The sequence below is a fragment of the Monodelphis domestica genome, chromosome 5, assembly GCF_027887165.1.
Source record: "Monodelphis domestica isolate mMonDom1 chromosome 5, mMonDom1.pri, whole genome shotgun sequence".
In the NCBI taxonomy this organism is placed as follows: Eukaryota; Metazoa; Chordata; class Mammalia; order Didelphimorphia; family Didelphidae; genus Monodelphis; species Monodelphis domestica.
The window spans coordinates 202,247,954-202,267,982 of record NC_077231.1 but is presented as its reverse complement, the minus strand read 5'-3'; the positions used below and the strand labels follow the sequence as shown (position 1 = coordinate 202,267,982).

The 20,029-nt window shown below is 37.7% G+C and overlaps 1 protein-coding gene across 1 annotated transcript in view; it reads left to right on the top strand.

The window, feature by feature from the left end:
- Window positions 1-509: 509 nt before the first annotated feature.
- The window catches only part of ZC3HC1 (zinc finger C3HC-type containing 1), a 28,019-nt gene continuing 8,499 nt past the window's right edge, over window positions 510-20,029 (top strand). Inside the window, exons 1-5 of the mRNA XM_007504305.3 lie at window positions 510-813; window positions 10,094-10,205; window positions 14,845-14,995; window positions 15,637-15,720; window positions 19,091-19,218. Of these exons, the coding sequence (XP_007504367.1) occupies window positions 668-813; window positions 10,094-10,205; window positions 14,845-14,995; window positions 15,637-15,720; window positions 19,091-19,218 (621 nt within the window). The 5' untranslated portion in view covers window positions 510-667. The remainder of the gene's footprint in view (window positions 814-10,093; window positions 10,206-14,844; window positions 14,996-15,636; window positions 15,721-19,090; window positions 19,219-20,029) is intronic.

Here is a 20,029-nt window from a genome sequence, read left to right as displayed (position 1 = left end):
CAAAATGAAATTAACAGAATCAGAACAAATATTGTTACAAAATAACAGCAATATTTTTTGATAAATAACTGTTAATTTCCCAGGTATTCTAGGCAGTATAGTGATCCAAGACAGTCCCAGAGGCTCATGAGGAAAAATGCCCTTCATTGCCATAGAAAGAACTAATGGAATCTAAATACAGAACAAAATATTCTTTTTTTTTTCCTTCTCCTCCTTCCTTCCCCCCTTCTTCCTTTACGTTGCACATTTAAATCTATATGAGATTGCTATCCGTCTTGGGGAGCAGAAGGGAGGAAGGGAAGGAGGGAGGAAGAGAATATGGAACTCAATTTTTTTTTTTGTCAAAAACTGGGGGGGAAGGAGGTTGGACTATGTGGCTTCGGAGATCTCTTTCCAGCTCCAAGTCTATAAGAAATACGAAATACGTCCAAATCCTTTATGAAGAGCCTTCGGGAAGCTCTTCGAGGCTTGAGACTGTTAATAAAGATTTATCAGCTGGAGGGTTAGCCAAGCAGGATGCCGCAAAAAAAGGAGACGCCCCCTGCCTTTCTACTTCCCAGTCCTAGCATCTTTGGTCTCTAACAGTTCCTGTGGCAGTTTATCCTCCCGGAACGGAAGTGCTTGAGGTTTTAGGACCTAGGGGGTAATACTTTGAGAAGGGACCAAGATGGAGTCACCCAGTCCTGCTCCCGTGGTTGCTGCTGGAGAGGAAAAAACTCGGAGTTCTGGGGTCCGCTCCTCAGAGGTGACCCCCCAGAAAATCCGGCAGTTGATAGATGAAGGAATCGCCCCCGAGGAGGGAGGGTCGGACGCGTGAGTTCGTCATAGACTTCGGGAAGGCATCAGGCTCCGGGGGTCCAGCCCAGGACTGGGGGAGGGATGAATGGCAGAAGCGGGAGGCCTTGCTCTTTTTCTTCTTCATCTTCCTCCACCGGACGTCGGGGCAAGGGGCAGGGGGTGTTGTCGCGTAATTTCTGTCTAGGAAAGGGCTAGAGTAACTGAGACTGGATCCGCCCCGAGCCGCACCCTTGGAGCCGTTAACATTAACGGAACGTGCCGAGGTCCCCAGCGGCGGAAACCCGTGAGACCCAGAGAAAACACTGGGCCGCGGCCTGGACCTGGATGAAAGCGGGCGTCTGCCACCTAGGCCGGGGGCAGCGGGGAGCAAGATGTCGGGAGGCCAGCGACTTGGGAAAGGAACTAAAAATTGTGCCATTATTGTCACCAGTGCCTAATTGAAACGTAACGTTGTCGGCCATTTAGAAAGGAAGGGAGCTCTTCCTAAAAGATTTGGATGTATTTCATAAATTCATAGACCTAGGGCTGGAAAGGAACCTCAGAAGCCATCTAGTCCAACCTCCTCCCTTTGTATATGAGGAAACTGAGGCCCTAGCAGGCTAAGTGACTTGTCCAGGGTAAGCATAGTTCATTAAAAAAAAAAAAACAACACTAGTAGGAGTAGGATTTGGAGCTGACTAGTAGGAGTAGGATTTGAAGCTGAGGCCTCTCAAGCTAGGAACAGAGAATTAGGTTGGGGGTAGGAACTGAGCATTTATGTGCCTACTATGTGCTAAGCATAATAATAATATTCTCTCATTTGATCTTCACAAGTCTGGTGCGTAGATGAAATAGGAATCGAAGAAAAGGGCTTCATCAGACTGCCACAGAAAAAGGTTTTAGAACGCCTGATTTTTTAAAAAAAGAGGCCCTGGTGGAGGCCTAGTTTTTCTACAGTTCGAGCTCCCTAAGCTTTCCTTTTACAGGGAGTTCAATTTAAATTCAGTGCTGTATATGTTTTTCATTTATTATTTTTAGACTCTTACCTTTTGTCAGTTCTAAAGTAGAAGGTAAGGGTTTTGTATAGATTGTAAAACAGAAGAGTGGCAAGGGCTAGGACCCTCTTTTATGTAAGACACTGTACTAGAACCTGTAGAAAAATACAAAAGTTCCAGCTCTCAAGGAGTTTGATATTGGACTGTGGAGAATACAACAGGCACACAGATTTATATGATACAAGATAGAGAATTAAGGAGGCAAAGAGATCAAAGCATTCCAGGAAGAATGAAAGGTATCAACACTGGAAGGAACTTTAGAACCCTTGTAATACAACCCCCTCATTTTACAGATAAGGTAATTGAGGCCCAGAGAGTTTTAAGTGTTTGCCCAAGTTCACTCAAGTTAAGTAGTAGAATCAGGATTTAAAACCAGATCTTTTTGAATGTTCGTTCCACAAAATACACAATGTCTCTTGTTTCCTCATCTGTAAAATGGAGGTAGTCATGCTCTGACCTTAAACGCCCAGAGTGTTGTCATGAGGAAAGTGTTGTGTAAACTAGAAAGCACTATATAATTGTTGTTTTTAGGCAGAGGCTGTTGGAAAGAATGGGGATGTATGAGTCCTCTTGGCCCCACTGCTGTTCACTTTACTCCACCAAGTTTTTATTTTAATGTTAGCAGACACTCCTCAAATTCTAATCATCAATATAGGAACACAAACCACCTTATTTACTTTTCAGAAGAGTCACATTGAAATAACCATGTCCTTCCATATCCTCTTAGACATTAAGGACTTGTTTTGGTGTTTTCTCCTATGTTTCATGGAATCTCTTAAGGCTCTTTTATTGTTATCAGTTTCTGTAAAGATTTGGGAGTAAATGACTTGGGAGATCAGATATAAAATCTGCCATTATGAGCCAGGTCCTGGACCAATCTGGATTGCTATAGGATTTTGTCATCCTGTTATTTAAAAACTTATTTTTATATTTCATATCTGAACTATAGACCACTCAACTGATGGCTGCAACAGAAGATTTACTTATTAAACAAATTTTATTAAGTAGCCACTGTGCATGAGGCATTGTAAGAAAAACCATATAAAATGTTTAATAAGAGGGTAATAATGAGAGTAAATCCAGGATTTCTGGAGTTGTTTAAAATACAATAAGGGTAGGCTCTTGGCTAAGGATGGCATGTAGCTTTTAAGGACTAGTAAAAATATTTTTTCCCTAGAGTTTTGCAAGTCTAATAAGGGCTTTAAACAGAAAAGGAAAGTAGAGGGAGAAGACATTGTCAGTATATCTTTACCAAGGTAGTTACCATACAGGGAACTGTAGTTTAGGAAGAATATCAGTAGAAAAACCTATAAGTTCCCAGGATTCAAAAGTCCAAGAAAGGACCCAGCAATAAAACCTTTGACCTCAGATACACAGAATGCACAAAAGTATAGGAAAAGCAAAAGAACAAGAGTAGCATCATGGAAAAGAAGAGCATAGAAATGGGAATATCTGGGTTCCTATATTTCCTCTATTCTAGGTATGTGACCAGGGCAAGTCACTTAACCTCTCACTACCTCCAGGCAGCTCCCTAAGATGATAAGTGACAGACAAGTTATCAGTCTTCCACACTGTCAAGAAGTTGCTTCCACTGATGAAATAAAAATCTAGGCCCTTTCCAAAAATGGGTGGGAAGTAATAAGGTAAACTAGAGAACCTAATACAAAGAGGCAATTTGACCATATAAGTATCACTGAGACATGATAGGAGGAACCACTAGATTGAGTGTGGATCTGGAAAGGTTCTGGAAGGATTCTCCATTTAAAAGGAATAGGCTAGGTTTTGGAGGGGTAGATATATTCATATTAGGAAACTCAAGAATCAGAGAAAGAAAGCATAGTGGAGGGAAATGCAAAAGGAAAAAACGCAATATCTCAGATTTAGAGCTTGAAGAAACCTTAGATGACCTGAGCAGAAGAAAGAAATGAGAAAATAGATTACCAGCCTGACACACAGCTTAATATCATGATATAATGATAGGGGACTTCAATTATCCATATATAGAATCATAGATTTAAGACTAGAAGTTGTAGGTCATTTATTCTTACCTCTTCATTTTTTTAGAAAAAGAAACTAGGTCATATAGAGGCCAAGTGATCTGATGGAGCCAAAAGAAGAACAGCTAATAATTTCTTAGCTTGCCTTAATGATAAACTTTCCTAAGTTGGAGGAAGCAATAAAGGGCACTGATTTTCAGTATTCTTTTTTTTACCAGAAAGGAGGAAATGGTTGCTTGAATAGAAATGGTAGGAACCTTGGTGGGGTAGTGACCATTCCATCTCAGAATTTTCAATAGAGGGAGGAAAGGCATGCATTGTCTGACATGCACCTAGATCTGCAAGCATTACAGAGTTCAGAGGAAAGATAAGGTAGGATTTTTTTTAGTCCAACCCAGAAAAAATAGGAAGCTCTTAAGAAATACAATTCTAAAAACACAATGAAATCATTCCACTGAAGGAAAAAAAAGGGATTTGTCTAAAGAGAACAATATGAATACACAAAGAACTCATCTACTGACTTAGATTTTTAAGAGATGTACATAAGATGGAAGTTAGGGTTATATAACAGAGGGGTGATACAAGATTGTGACATGATCCCATTGTATTATTATTAGGAATGCTGAAAATTCAGAATGCATTGCATCTGATTGTTCAGTCATTTTTCAGTGTTGTAGAAAAAAAATCAGCTCAATCTGCAGTAAAACAACTGAGGCAGAGCTCTGATCCAAAAGCTCTTTATTAAAGATTCCTAGATCCCTTAAATAAATAGGATTTTCCTGATGCCTCCATGTTCCAGAATTAAAGTGTTACATTCCTCAAGTCTCAGACAGTCCAGATAGTACAGCACCAAATCAAAATCTCTTTAGTAGTCCCATGATCACATTGGGGTTTAGACAGTAACAGGCTGGTAGATCTCCACCCAAGTTTTGGGTAATGATCCTACAATTGTTTCTCCAATGTTAAGTACAGTACAGAATCTTACTCAGACTCCTAAAATAATTAGGGACCTTCTCTAGGGACTTCTCATCCCATTAGAACATCTAGAAATGTCATATAGTACTCAGATGGCCCAGGGTGGAGGCCTAGATCTGTCTATGCTGACATCAGTCCCCTAAAGACATTTTTGTGATCAAACAAATAGAATGTTCTGACAAATTTAAATAACATAAAAACAAATCTATTTAACCTAATCTAATAACTCCTAATTATACCATATATTGGTTATCCTTAACTATTTAGTATATCTTAATACAAAAGAAATAATCGCTTCCCCTATGGAATCACATTAAAATGATTAATACTGATTAGGAATTAGCATAGGTTCGCTCCTAATGAACTACCCTGACCAGCAGGGTCCCACAAAGGAAGGGGCTCACCTTTGTAATAGGACCGAGAACCAGGGTGGAAATGAAAGACACCGACAAATCAGTGGTTGGATAGGGCAGGCAACCCCTATGATTTTCCTTAAGGCGGAAAATGAGGATAATGGAATACAAGGTGGTTGAGGAGATTAAGACAGAGAATGCAGGCCGAGATGGTCACAGCCTCGGGGAAGGAAAGGACTTGGAGGAGAAAGAGAGAGAGAAACGTTAATCCTATCTAAGGAAAGAACCTTCCTAAAAAGAGAAAATTCCAGGGGTTGCCTTGCTTTTATTGATGAGGAGGCAGAGGGATGCCTCTAATCACGTAGACAATCATGGTTGGGTGGTACAGTGGAGGGAACACCTTTTGGGCGTGTAGGACGTAACCGCACTATCCCGGGCAAGTCTCCGAACATGTTAATGGACTTGTGTTGGACAATAGGTCTCGTGATCAGGTCAAGGTTACCTTCACAAACCTTATCGGTAAAGCCTCATGCTTGGAGACACAGTAATAATACAGTCATCTATATTTCATAGATGTGAATATGCTTGGGATGCTACAGATAGAATCATTGACTTAGCAGTAAGACAGGAGTTAACCCAAATGGGGTAGGGGTCAAATTATTTTGTACACTATCTTGTCCATCTTCTTGACAGAGCTACTGGAGTGGTTTGCCATTTCCTTCTCCAGATCATTTTACACATCAAGAAACTGAACCCTGCAAAGTTAGTGACTTTTCCAGGATTACACATCTAGTGTTTGAACTCAGGAAGACTCCGGGCCTGCCACTCTATCCACTTTGCCACCTGGCTGGATTTTGTTCGGTATACGAAATACAATAAAATGAGGTTTAAAACTATGTTGAAGGGGGGCAGCTGGGTAGCTCAGTGGATTGAGAGCCAGGCCTAGAGACGGGAGGTCCTAGGTTCAAAGCTGGCCTCAGACACTTCCCAGCTGTGTGACCCTGGGCAAGTCACTTGACCCCCATTGTCTAGCCCTTACCACTCTTCTGCCTTGGAGCCAATACACAGTATTGACTCCAAGACAGAAGGTAAGGTTTTAAAAAAATTTTTTTTAAAAAAACTATGTCGAAGGAAAGAAGAACCAAAATGGGAAAAGACTACTGCTTGGGGGGTGGATAGGACAATAAAAAGAGCTGACATTTATTTAGTGCCTGAAAGTTACATGAGTGCTTTACAAATGTTTCATTTGATCCTTACAAATTAACAAGGTAGTTAACTACAAATATTCCATCCTCCACCTCCTATTTTATATGTAAGGAAACAGGAATTAGAAATATTGAGTAATTTTCCCAAGATCACACAGCTAGTGAATTAGTAAATATCTAAGCAGGATTTAAATAGTGGTGTCCTAACACAAGGTTTATTAGTCTTTCCACTTTACCATGCTAAGGGAATGCAGATCCACTCTGGTTTTATTTTGCTTCTCGTTTCTCTGCCAAGGAAAATTATCTTTGGACTAGAAAGGATGTAAGAAATGACTAATAAAGATTTGAAATCCAAAATAAAGGATATAGTAAAAGAACACCTACCAGCTTGATTATTGTGAAAGGATTTTTAAATTCCTTTTTGTCTATTTTGAGTTAATCAAGAACTAAAAGTACCTCTACTTAACACTTAGTAAGTCACTAGGTAAGAAAGTTCACAAGTTACTAGGAGGAAAAAATATCCTCCCAATTTGCCTAGCATTGCCCATTTTCTAAGAAAGGTTAGTGAATAAAGGAGCAATGATCGTAATCAGATTAAGCTCATTTCTTTCTTGGGGGTGAGGTGGCAATGTCAATAAACTGGTAGGTTAGGAGAAAGTTGTAGATATAGGTTACGTAAATTTAGCAAAATATTTGATGGAAGAACTGTTTATATCAAATATGTACTTTCTCCCTTTCCCCAGGGACAAAATCTCTTATGCTATTCTTGTGGGAAAGATGGAGAAATTTAGACAATAATACAGGAAGGCAGATTTGGAACTAAACTGGCTCAGTCTAAAAAGTAGTCATTAATGTTCAGAGTTATCTTGGAAGGAGGCCCCTTGTACTGTGTCATCTGCTGTTTAACATTTTACTAATATCTGAATAAAACCTATAAGTCATATTTGTCAAATTCCTGGATGGCTCAAAGCTGTTAGATTCAATAAGTGTTCATTTCTTTTAAAATTTTTATTATGCACTTTAAAAATGTCTTTATGAAAATAAAACATTCAAAGAATATAAAAGAGGATTGTGTGTTCTGATGAACTTCTAATTTCAAATTTAACGAACATTGATCAAACACCTGCTCTGTGCCAGGCATTATATGTTAGATTCTAGAGCTAAACTGATAAAAATGTAAACAATCCCTACTCTCAAGGAGCTGCATTCTTTTGGAGAGAAAACATATATTTGTCTATTCGAGTACACAGCACATACCTTTCTAAGTGAATGCACAGGCCTAATACAATGAGCAGTTTGTTAACATATTAAAACAGTGTTTTCAAAGAGCACAGCAGAAAACTAGGGAAGAATGGGACAGACATCAGAATCTAGAACCTACAAGGATGGGTTTAAGGGAGCAGGAAGTCCATAAACATTAAGCACCCACTGTATGTCAGGGACTGTTATAAGTGCTAGTCTTATGGGGGAGACAAAACAAATTATATACAGGATGAATGGAAAATACAAGTATCCGTTCTACATTGCACCTTTCCCCAATACAGTTTTGATATGTTGCAGGTTGACATAAATTAAATGGGAATTTTGGGGAAGTTTTGTGGAAGCCACAGACAACGGGTAAAGGGCAGCAGGGGACACACAAAAAGTTTAGAAACTCAGAAATGTATGAAATATACATATAGAATTGCATAATATCAACATTTTATTTCCATAAATATGCACAATTTCTTTTTTAAAAGTTAAAATAAGTAAAAAATTTGTGAAAAGAACATGAAAGCTAGCAGATGACACACAAGGCTAGAAATGTAAAGCTATCTTAAAAAGTTTAGTAACTTATAAATAATATATAAATGAATAAACATCCCATAAAAGAAAAAGAACAAATTCAGATGTCTCTGGTATTAAGGGAGGTACAAAAAATTTTTTTTCTGCAGATTTTCCAGATAGAGGCTGCTTTATCCCTAACCTCCATGATGTGGAAGGGATCCCTATTATTAACGGAGGGAAGACATTAGAATTAAAGAGGATCAGAAAAGGCTTCTTGTTGAAGATGGGATTTTAGTGGGAACTTTATAGAAATTAGGGCAGTTAGAAGATAGATATGGGGGGGAAATGACTGGAAAGTATGTGGGGTGGGGTAAAAAGTATCATAAAGTAGAGATGGGGGTCAGGTTATCAAGAGCTTTGAATTCCAAAAAAAAGAATTTTATATTTGAACTAAGAGGTAGTAGGGAGTTACTGGAATTTGCTGAATTATGGGGATGACATGGTCAAACCTGCACTTTAGGAGATTACTTTTACAGCTGAGTAGAGGTTGAAATGGAGCAAGGAGAGACTTTTAGAAAGGAGACCAACCAGCAGGCTTCCATAATATTCTAAAGATGAGCCTGAACCAGTGTGGTAGCAGTTTCTGAAGACAGAAAGGAAAGAATATGTGAGAGATGTTAAAAAGACTAAATTGAAAGGCCTTGGCAACAGATTGGATATTGAGGGTAAGAGGGAATGAGTTGAGGATGACACATAGGTTGTTAACTTGGGGGACTGGGAGGATGGTGATGCCCTACAGTAATAAGTAAGGAAGAGAAGAGGGAGTTTGAGGGAAGAAGTCAATGAATTTAGTTTTTGACAGGACCAAGGAATGGACATCTGCTGCTTCTCTCACTCCATACTATCCTGAGTACAGTCCAGGAACAAATCCCTCTCCTTCCCTCACTCATCTTTAAGGAAGGAGAGGGAGAGATAATGTATGTTTATGATAGTCATGGAAGGCTACATGGAAGAGATGGGATTTCTTTTTTATTTTTAATTTTTTTACCAATTATGTGTAATAAATTTCCACTCAAGTTTTCCCAAGTCGTATGATTGAATTTATCTTCCTCCCTTTCCTTCCCTCTTCTGGTGTTGGCACACAGTTTAATCTGGGTTAAGCATGTTTTATCACGCAAAATTTACTTCCCTATTGTTCTTTTTTATAGATGAGTAATCTTATAAAACCCAAATGCCAAAATGTAAACCCAAATAAACAATTGAAAAACCATTTGCTTTCAGCTGCATTCTGACAGTTCTTTCTCTGGAGGTGGATAACATTCTTTGTCCTAAGTTCCTCACAGTTGTCCTGGATCATTTTTTTGCTGAGAGTAGCTAAGCCTATCACATTTGATTGTCCCACAGTGTTTCAGTTACTATGTATCATGGTCTCCTGGTTCTGCTTATTTCAGTCTGCATCAGTTCATGGAGGTCTTTTCAGATCTTTCAGAAATCATCCTGTTCATCATTCCTTATAGCACAATAATATTCCATTATCATCATATAACAAGCACTGTGGTCAGCTCTGAGGTTATAAACAGAAGAAAGTTAGGCAGCCTTGCTGTCAAAGAGCTTATATTTTAATGAAAATTAAATTCAATTGGAAGATATATGAAAAGTTTTGAAAATCTTAAGGTGTTGGGTTGAGGGAGTGGGGTTGGCAGAGCGTTAGGTTATATCTGTAGGTCAGATGATAGTTTTAGGGTCTGAAGAAAGCATAAAAGCAATTCAGACACAGGTTTAGAGCAGTACAGTTTCAAACTCAAATAGAAACAGGAACCACTAATCTGTATATAAACATTCCTGCAGGCTATGAATTAGCTTAATTTTAAAGTGGTTTGTTATCTATTTTATTATATTTTAAAATAGTTTGTTAAGTATTTATCAGGAATATTTTTACAGATATTCCACTTTTTTTCTTTTAGGAAGGATACGTCTGCCTTGTCCCAGCCAATTAATGGATCACCCCAAGCAGAACAACCTCCTTTTGAATCTACAAGCAAAGAAGCCTTCTTTAGCAGAGTAGAAACATTTACTATATCCTTTTCAGGTTATTCAGTATGAACTTTGATATTGTAATTCTTCAAAGCACCATATACCTATCCCACCCTGACTTTTTTATCTTTTTTATTTTTTAATGAAGTATTTGGAAATTGCCAAATGTTTTTTTAAAAAATTTTGTATTTGAGGGATCAGTTTTCCTTCACACAGGCCTGAAACAGACTTTTCCAGAATCTTCTTCTGGCACTTCAACAGCATTTACCTATTTTAACACTCATCTTCCTTATATCAAAGTTTAAATTCATTTGCTTTTTTTTTTCCTCAATAGATATGAAAAGTACACCACCATCTGGGGAGGGTGAAATCTTTATGTCCATTTAAATCAATTTTAAGTCTCCAAAGGTTTTTTCTTCTTCTGACTGAATAATTCCAGTTTCTTCAATCTTTATGTTTGAATCCAGTTTTCAAGCCTTTTAGTATTCCTGGTCTTAGAAGCTTTTTGCCCTGCTCATATTCCTCTTAAAAACATATAAAAACTACTTATTCTATTAGGAGTTAACCAGTGTCTTGAATAGTGGGATGATTTCCTCCCAAGTATGTATCCATGCTATTATAGTATGTATTAGAAGAGTCCCAGAACAGATTTCATTCTGTACTTATAATTTATCACCTTTCTCCAGAAAAGAGGAAGGCATTTTTCATCAGTCATTTGGAGTTAAGATTGATCATTACATTGGTCCAAGTTCTAATCTCTTAGCAATATGTGTACCTTTACAAAACTGTGGTCTTTTACTTCATTCCACATTAGTTGTTTTTTTATGTGAACAGTTCATCTTTAGATGTATATTTTAATTGAGAAAAGTAACAAAATAATAGGTAGTTGATTCAGCATGAATTACATTTTTTTTTTTAGCAAGAAGGACATTTTATTCACTTACAAAAGTTATCTCCATTTTTCTTCATTGGACTAACTGTCCTCTTAGATTTATCATAGCTGTCCTCTTAGATTTATCATAATTTTTTAATTTGGATTTTTAATTTTAATAACAAATTTCTATATGAGTTTTCTGAAGTTATTTGATCCATATTGTCTCCCTATCTTCTCCCCTTCCCCCTTCTGGAGCTGGCAAACAATTAATAGGTTATACATGTATTACCATGCAAAATATTTCCATATTATTCATTTTTGCAAATGAATAATCTTATAAAACCAAAACCCCCAAACATATACCCAAATAAACAAGTGATATATCATATGTTTTCATCTGCACTTATACTCCAACAGTTCTTTCTCTAGATGTGGATAGCATTCTTTTTCATAAGTCCCTCAGAATTGTTTTGTATCATTTGTATTGTTAATAGCAAAGTCTATTGCATTTGATCATTCTACAATATTTCAGTTATAGTGTACAGTATTTTCTTGGTTCTGCTTGTTTCTCTCTGCATCAGTTCATGGAGGTCTTAACAGCTCTTTCTGAAATCATCCTGTTCATCATTCCTTAGAGCATAATAATATTCCATCACCATCATATGCCACAATTTGTTCAGTCATTCCTCAATTGAGGGACATCCCTTTGGTTTTCAATTCTTTGCTACCACAAAAAAGAGCAGCTATAAATATTTTTGTCCAAACAGGCCCTTTCCCATTTTTTTAAAAATATCTTTGGGATACAGATCTAGTTAGGGGTATTACTGTATAAAAAGGTATGCCTTCTTTTATAGCCCTTTTGAGCATAATTCCAAATTGCCCTCCAAAGTGGTTGGATCCATTCACAACTCCTTTTGTGCATTAGGGTCCCAATTTTGCCACATCCCCTCCCAGCATTTATCATTTTCCTTTACTGTCATAATGACCATTCTGATAGGTGTGAGATAGTACCTCAGAGTTGTTTTAATTTGCATTTCTCTTAATCTTATCAAGAAGGATTTAGAACATTTTTTCATATGATTATTGATAGCTTTGATTTTTTTTTTCATCTGAAAACTGCCTATTCATATCCTTTGATCATTTATTAACTGGGGAATGACTTGGATTCTTATACATTTGACTTTTTAAAATATATATTTGAGAAATAAGACCTTTATCAGAGAAATTTGTTATTAAATATTTTCCCTAGTTCTTTCCCTTCTAATCATGGTTGCATTGGTTTTGTTTGTACAAAACCCTTTTATTTTATTTTTTTATTTTATTTTATTTTTAAAAACCCTTACCTTCTGCCTTGGAGCCAATACTATGTATTGGCTCCAAGGCAGAAGAGTGGTAAGGGCTAGGCAATGGGGGTCAAGTGACTTAACCATGGGTCACACAGCTGGGAAGTGTCTGAGGCCAGATTTGAACCTAGGACCTCCCGTCTATAGGACTGGCTTTCAATCCACTGAGCTACCCAGCTGCCCCCAAAACCCTTTTAATTTAATAAAATCAGAATTATTCATTTTATATCTTACAATGTCCTCTATCTCTTGTTTGGCCATAAATTCTTCCCTTCTCCATAGATCTAACATGTAAATTATTCTATATTCCCCCAATTTAACTTATAATATCATGCTTTATGTTTAAATCATGTACCCATTTTGACCATATCTTGGTATAGAGTGTGAGATATTGATCTAAATCTAATTTTTGCCATACTGTTTTCCAATTTTTCCAGCAGTTTTTGTCAAATAGTGAATTCGTGTCCCAAAAGCTGGAATCTTTGGGTTTATCAAATACAAGATTGCTGAGGTCACTTAATCCTGATCTATTCCATTGATTTACCTTCTATCTCTTAGCCAGTATCATATTGTTTTGATGATTAATACTTTATAGTACAGTTTAAGATCTGTATTGGTAAGCTACCATCCATCATACCTTTTTTTTTATTAGTTCCCTTGATATTCTTAATCTTTTGTTCTTCCAGATGAATTTTGTTATTTTTTTTTCTAGTTTTATAAAGTAGTTTTATGGTAGTTTGATTGGTATGGCCCTGAATAAATAAATTAATTTAGGTAGGATTGTTTGCCATTTTTATTAGATCAGCTTGGCCTACCCATGAGCAATTAATGTTTTTCCAATTATTTAAGATCTAATTTTATTTGTGCGAAGTGTTTTATAATTTTGTTCTTTTTTGTTTTTTATTTTATTTTTATTTTTGTAATTGTGTTCTTATAATTCTTGCATTTGTCTTGGCAAATAGATTCTCAAGTATATTATATTGTTTAGGGTGATTTTAAATGGAGTTTCTCTTAATAATTCTTGGGCTGAATTTTGTTGGAAATATATAGAAATGCTGACAATTTACACGAGTTTATTTTGTATCCTGCAACTTTGCCAAAGTTTATTATTTCAACTAGTTTTTTAGTTGATTTTCTTTGATTCTCTTAAGTATTTTGCATTAATTTTAAAGCACAGTATTGTTAGATTTAAATTAGAAACACCAGGTTCTAATTTTCCAGAGTTTATTAATAATCCCTTGAATAAAGAAAATGAATAGGTAGAGGTTTAAAGCCTATTCTTTTCTACTCTTAAGTCTGACCACGTGTTCATCCTCCTGCATGACTCTCTGTCCACCTATCATGCCGCCATCCAGTGAAGTAGCGAGGCCTGCACCTCCTACACCACACCTCTTATCCTCCATCCAGCACATGTCCATTCACACAGCATAGGTGCACAAATGAGAGCTAGGTCAGACGAGCTGGGGTGGAGGAGGGGAAATTCTATTTACACAGTATCGTTCCCCATTGATGGGCACCACTTTTGTTTATAGTTTTTGCAATCTTCAGAAAAATACTATTATAGGCATGTTGTAATATTTGAGAACTTTACTTCTGTCTTTGACTTCTTTGGTATATATGCCACTGAGCATTCATTGCTCCACCCCTAACCTTGACTATTCCTATCTTTTGTCATCTTTACCAGTTTTGGATTTTTGGTAAAACATTGGATTTGTTTTATTTGCATTTCTCTTATTATTAGTAATTGAGAGCAGTCTCTTCTTTTGAAAACTATTAATATCCTTTGACTATCGGGGAATATCGGTCTTACACATTTTTATCAATTTCCTATGTATCTTGGATATTAGATTTTTATCAGAGATGTTTGAATGTGAATTTCTCCCCAATTAATGGCTCTCTTATTCTAATTACATTAATTTTCTTCATGTAAAAACTTTTATATTCAAAATTATCTTTTTTTATCTTTCTTTGGGTATGAATTTTTACCCCAAACCCTGGGTCCATTCTTTAGGCTTTTTTTAATGTAATTTTTTTTACATTAAGAATGCTTTTTTTCAGTTCTTATCAAAGAGCAATCTTGTCAAATAACAAGTCCTTATCACAGCAGTTAGGCTCTTGGATTTCGTTTTCAATTCTTCACCTTATTACTTTGTCTGTAGTACTCCATCGAAGTCCTACTCCAGTGTCTTATGCTTTGGATATCATCCTTGAAGCTTGGGAGAATATGACAATGGGGCATAAATTGTGGCAAGGTTCTACCAAAATGAAAAGGCTGCAAGTATAGTCTTAGTGACAAACTGTATAGATATTGTCTAAAGGCTTATCACAAGATAGGATGAAAGTGAATTTTCTTAGCCACATCATAGGAAACTTTGGGGAATATACACAAATGATGAAATAATAGGTCTTTAAAGTATTGAAATATGAAGTCACATATTTACAGTGTTTTCCTTAACATGAAAACTCCTTGAAATGGGCAGGCAAACCCCATGACTTGTCTCCCCTGGTCTGTGCAAAATATGGTTGGGTCACAGTTGAGTGTGACATGCTCAGGTGTTCTAGCTGTCAGGCTTTCCTGTGTGCCAGCCTGCAGCCAGCGTTTGACTTTGAGAGGTGTAAGTATGAAGTGGACAAATGGCATTAGTCTTCCATATCTATTCACATGGAGAGTTGGTACTTTTTTAGTTTTGTTTATAAACTTTATTGTTTATGATGTTTGAAATGATCACTTACTTCTCTTGGTTCATGAATAGATGCATTAATTATACCCAATTGCATTTATGTCCATAGTTGTTCTTGACTTGGGTACTTATTCACAGTTGCCATATTTTAATCTGAAAATTGTTAATCCCTGATGGTCCCACCCCACTGTGAATTTTGGGAGTGTTATATTCAAAGTAGTTAGGAATAGCTGGTATCTGCTTGCTTATAGTTCCAAGGGTTATTCTTCTGGGGTATTAAGGTGCTTTCTTTCCATGCCACTGAATATCTTTGGCACTTCTTACCTACTGATAACCTAACAGTTCTCATTTGTCTACATTATTAATACAGTATCAGTTTAATCTAAAATATTTTGGGGAATGAAAAATGCTTTATTTTTTTTTACCTTTTAATTATTTGCATTTTACTTATGTACATACTCTTAAGGGCTCTTGAGCATTTGATGCATTCTTAAAAGTCCATAAGTAAATTAAAATATTGATTACTTGTACCTTTGTAATGCATTTAAATACATTACTCTTGATGTTAATTTCAGATAATGAAAGATGCACTGAGCTGAAGAAAGCCTTATGTACTGCTCATGAGAAGTTCTGTTTCTGGCCAGACAGCCCATGCCCAGGTATTTGTTCCTGAGACCAGCTACCTGTCCTTTAGTTTAGGTCAGCATCTTTCCAATGTCATCGATTTTTCCTTCTAAAAGACTTGTTGAATATTGTTTTGCATAAAAAGCATGGATGGAGAATCCTCTGACCTGGGCCTCCTTTGGAGGCTTCTGGATTGCCAGGCAGTTCTGCCTACGCATTTAGATCCCCTCATTGGGAGAAAAAAAAAGGATGGAGAGTGATGAGGGGTCTAATTTAAGTGCCTACTATATGCTAGGTGCTGGGAATACAAAGGAAAAAAGTACAATCTCTGCCCTCAAGGAGTTTACTTATTAAGAAGGATAAGGAAGAGAAATAGCATGAACACAAAACTATATAAAAAGCAAATCCAAGGTAATCCTGGGTGGGTTGGAGGCCTAATAGCTGGGGAGACCAGAAAAAATCTGATGCAGAAAGTGACCCTTCTATTGAGTTCTGTATGACACTAAGGGTTCAAGAAGGTGAGCAGGGGAAAGAGTAAATGCAAGGCATGAGAGGCAGCTAGTGTAAAAGGAGGTGGAGGTCATGTGAAGAACAATAAAGCCAATATGGCTAGACTAGAAAGTTTGTGGAGGGAAGTAATAAGACTAGAAAGGAGTGATGGGGCCAAGATAAGAAGTTACAAGTGCCATGGACAAGGGAGTTCGTGTTCCGTCTTAGAGGCTGTGGATGGCTGTGATGTGGTCAGATCTGTTCTCTAGGAAAATCATGTTGTCTGTGTTTAGGGTAGATTGGATTGGAGAGACCATAATGAGTGATGGAAGAGATGATAAGGACTTGAATTAGGGTGGTAGCCATGTGAGTGGAGAGAAGGGCACATTTACAAAAGATGTACAGAAGATGATGAAACAGAAAAGCAAAACTTGGCAACCGGTTAGCTCTATGAGGTGAGGAGTTGAGGATGACCCTGAGTTTGGGAACCTGGATGACTGGAAGTCTGTTGGTGACCACAACAGTAATAGAGAATGGGTTTAGTGGGGATGATAATGAGAATAATGAATTCTACTTTGGACACATTGAGTTTGAGATACTTAGAGGACTTATGCTTATATCTGAAATGCCTGATAGACATTTGGTGATGTGACAAGGAAATCACTTTAAAAAGACTGATATATATTAATTTAAGGTCGCCAAGAAATTCAGCTATGTAATTCCTAAATGAAAACTCATGTCAGCAGTCAATCTTTTATGGAGTTTAATTACAACAGGAGGAAGAAAGGAATTAGAGATAGAGAGAGAGAAAAGGGAGAGAAGGGAATAGGGCTTAAATACCCCTTCTGTTTAGGCTGGGCCAAAAGGCCCAAGCCCTTAGATAGCTGGGGCAAAGAAAAGAGATCAGTCCCTATTACTCACGTGACCAAAATGGAGAAACAGTCTCAGAGGCCCCCACCTTCAGCTTCCTTCAGAGCAAGCTTCTTAGAGCACACTCCAACCACTCAGACAAACTCCTCAATAACCCCCCCCCCCCCCCCGAGTCTTCAGACCCCTCTCTCTTTAAGGAAACCATCCAAGTTCCCTCCCCTCAGTTCTCATATCTACCAATCACTGTCCATCAATTTCCCTGTGCCAATGGAGGCTCTAGCTTAACCCAGGACCGCCCAGAGGTCTCTGGCTTTGCACCTGTCTGGTGAAGGTCATATTTTCAAATAATTAAATCTTTGATCCTTTGCTACAGCCCTTCCTAAATCTTGTTAACCTGAGTAGGGTAGAGATTGGAATAATTAAATTTTGATCTAGGCTGCAGCCCTTCCTCAATCCTGTTAGGACTGAGTAGGGTGGAGATTGATTCCAAATATCTCCATTATATCAATTCTAAAATCAATCATGACTCAAAGAAATTCCTGTTCTATGCTTAAGCATAGGTCAAAGTCCTTTCCATTGTTCAGCAAAAGGTTTCTGTCCTAAAGTAATCTTAAGAAGGGAGGAGGAGGAAACTCTCATGCCAATGGGGTTCACATTCCAATAGCCAAGACCCACTATCAATAGGAAATTTTTCAAGTATGAAATTTCCCAATGGTGAAATTTCCAACATTTATAAGTCTAAGAAATTTTGAGGTTTACAGTGATAAGGGATAAGTTTAGGAGAGAAAGCAGACTGGGATATAGAAATGTGGGAGTTAACTACAGAGATGAATTCATAGATGTCAATAAGGTACCTGAGTGAAAGTGTAGAAAAAAATGGAGAAGAGGACCCAGAAAAAGCCTTGGGGAAGCACACCCACAGCGAGGAGCTGGGATGAGTGCAGTTCTGTGGTGAAGAAGTTGCAAGCCAGCTGGCAGAGGGTTTAGTCTCTTTGGTTCCATCTCCAGTCATTGCCTGTTGGTACTATTTGTTAGTCTAGTTTCCCAGTCAGGAACATGTCTCTACATAGTAATGCAAACACAGGTGTTTTTCACATATTGACCTGTGGATTATCTCCATTCAGTTTTCATTATTATTCTCATTTTGGCCATTTAAACTGTTTCCTTCCTTTCTTACCTCCCACCAGTCCAGTTGTGTTCCAGATGTCACGTGAAAAAAAGTACATGCAGGGCTCAAGAATGTGCTAGTTATGAAGATTTGGTGTAAATTTTAGATGTCCTGAAAACCTCATTTAGACACTGAATGGAGCAGCTGTTGATGAATTAAGTGATTTTAACAGCTCTCTCAGCCAGGCTTTCTTCACTGATTTTTCCATTCCTTGAAAATGTAACCTCTGGAGGCCATGAAATTGCCCATGGTATTAAACAGGTGGAACTCCAGTGATAAAATAGACACTGTTTGGGCTCATTCACTTTTACTTTGACTGCTGCCCAGGAAATAACCTATTAAGTGTCAATATTGAAAAGATTCATCTGCCCAAGCAAACAAAATCATCTCCAGGCAAGATCTGAGGAAGTACAGCCTTGTTGGTTGTGGAAGCACATAGCTAGGCAGTACAAGTGATTAGAACACTGGGCCTGCGGAGATTAAAGCCAACTTCTGGTACTAGCCGGGTGACCCTGGACTAGTCATTTAACCTCTGTGTGCCTGAATTTCTTCAACTGTAAAATGGAAATAACAGCACTTACCTCCCAGGGTTGTTGATAGGATCAAATGGGATAATGTTTGTAAAGTGCTTAGCACAGTACCTAGCATATAATAGGCACTATATAAATGTTAGCTTTTATTATTAATCTTTTTCCACTTATCTGACTTGTAAAGTGTGTCTCAGGTTAATGAGAGGGATCAAAAGAGAAATAGTTCCACTGAAGACCTCGGACATAAAGGGATAAAGAAACTTTGGGGGTGGAGGAAAGAGTGAGGAAGGAAAAATCATAAATACAGGAAAAGCCAAATGGGGCACTTCAAATGTTTTCCTCCCATAGATCGCTTTGGAGTTTTACTAGTGGATGAGCCTGTTGCCCTTCTTAATGACTTCATAGATCGTTTTCAAAGTCTCTGTCGCCTGGACCTCCAGCTGCCTTCACTGAGACCTGATGACTTGAAAAATATGGTAAATTTTCCTTGCCTATCCTATCACACATTGGATCCAGTTGTCAGTCTTCGGTATAGAATACATATTGCTTTGGGTTTTCTTTTTTTATTTTATTTAATGTATTTCAATGAACAAATATCTATTTTCCCTCCCTTCACCACCATTTCCCTCCTCTCTCTCCTCTACTGCACCACTGGAAAAGAAAAAGAAAAAGAAAACTCTTGTAGCAAATATGCATGGTCTAGTCAGACAAATTCTCCCAGTGATCAAGTCCAAAAAAATGCTTCTCAGTCTGCACCCTGAATGCGTGGACTCTGTCAGGAGGTAGGTAGCATGCTTCAGCATCAGACCTCAGGAGCTGGTCATTTTGGGAACCAGAGTTCTTTAAGCAGAAGAGGAGGGGACAGCTGGGTAGCTCAGTGGATTGAGAACCAGGCCTAGAGACGGGAGGTCCTAGGTTCAAATCTGGCCTCAGCCACTTCCCAGCTGTGTGACCCTGGGCAAGTCACTTGACCCCCATTGCCTAGCCCTTACCACTCTTCTGCCTTGGAGCCAATACACAGTATTGACTCCAAGACAGAAGATATGGGTTTAAAAAAAAAAGAAGAGGAGACATTTCATGTTGTCACAGAAAAGGCCAACCCACCTCTTTGTGGTCAGTCAAGAAGCTGGTTTTTCAAATGGAATCTGCAATAGGCTATTCAGACATTTAATACATTAGTCCCAGTTTTGAACCATCAGTATATATTTCATAAAATAATTTTGTCATTTCTTGATTTCAAACTAAAACTACTTGGCCTCGTTAACATCTTGTTCTATAGGACTATGC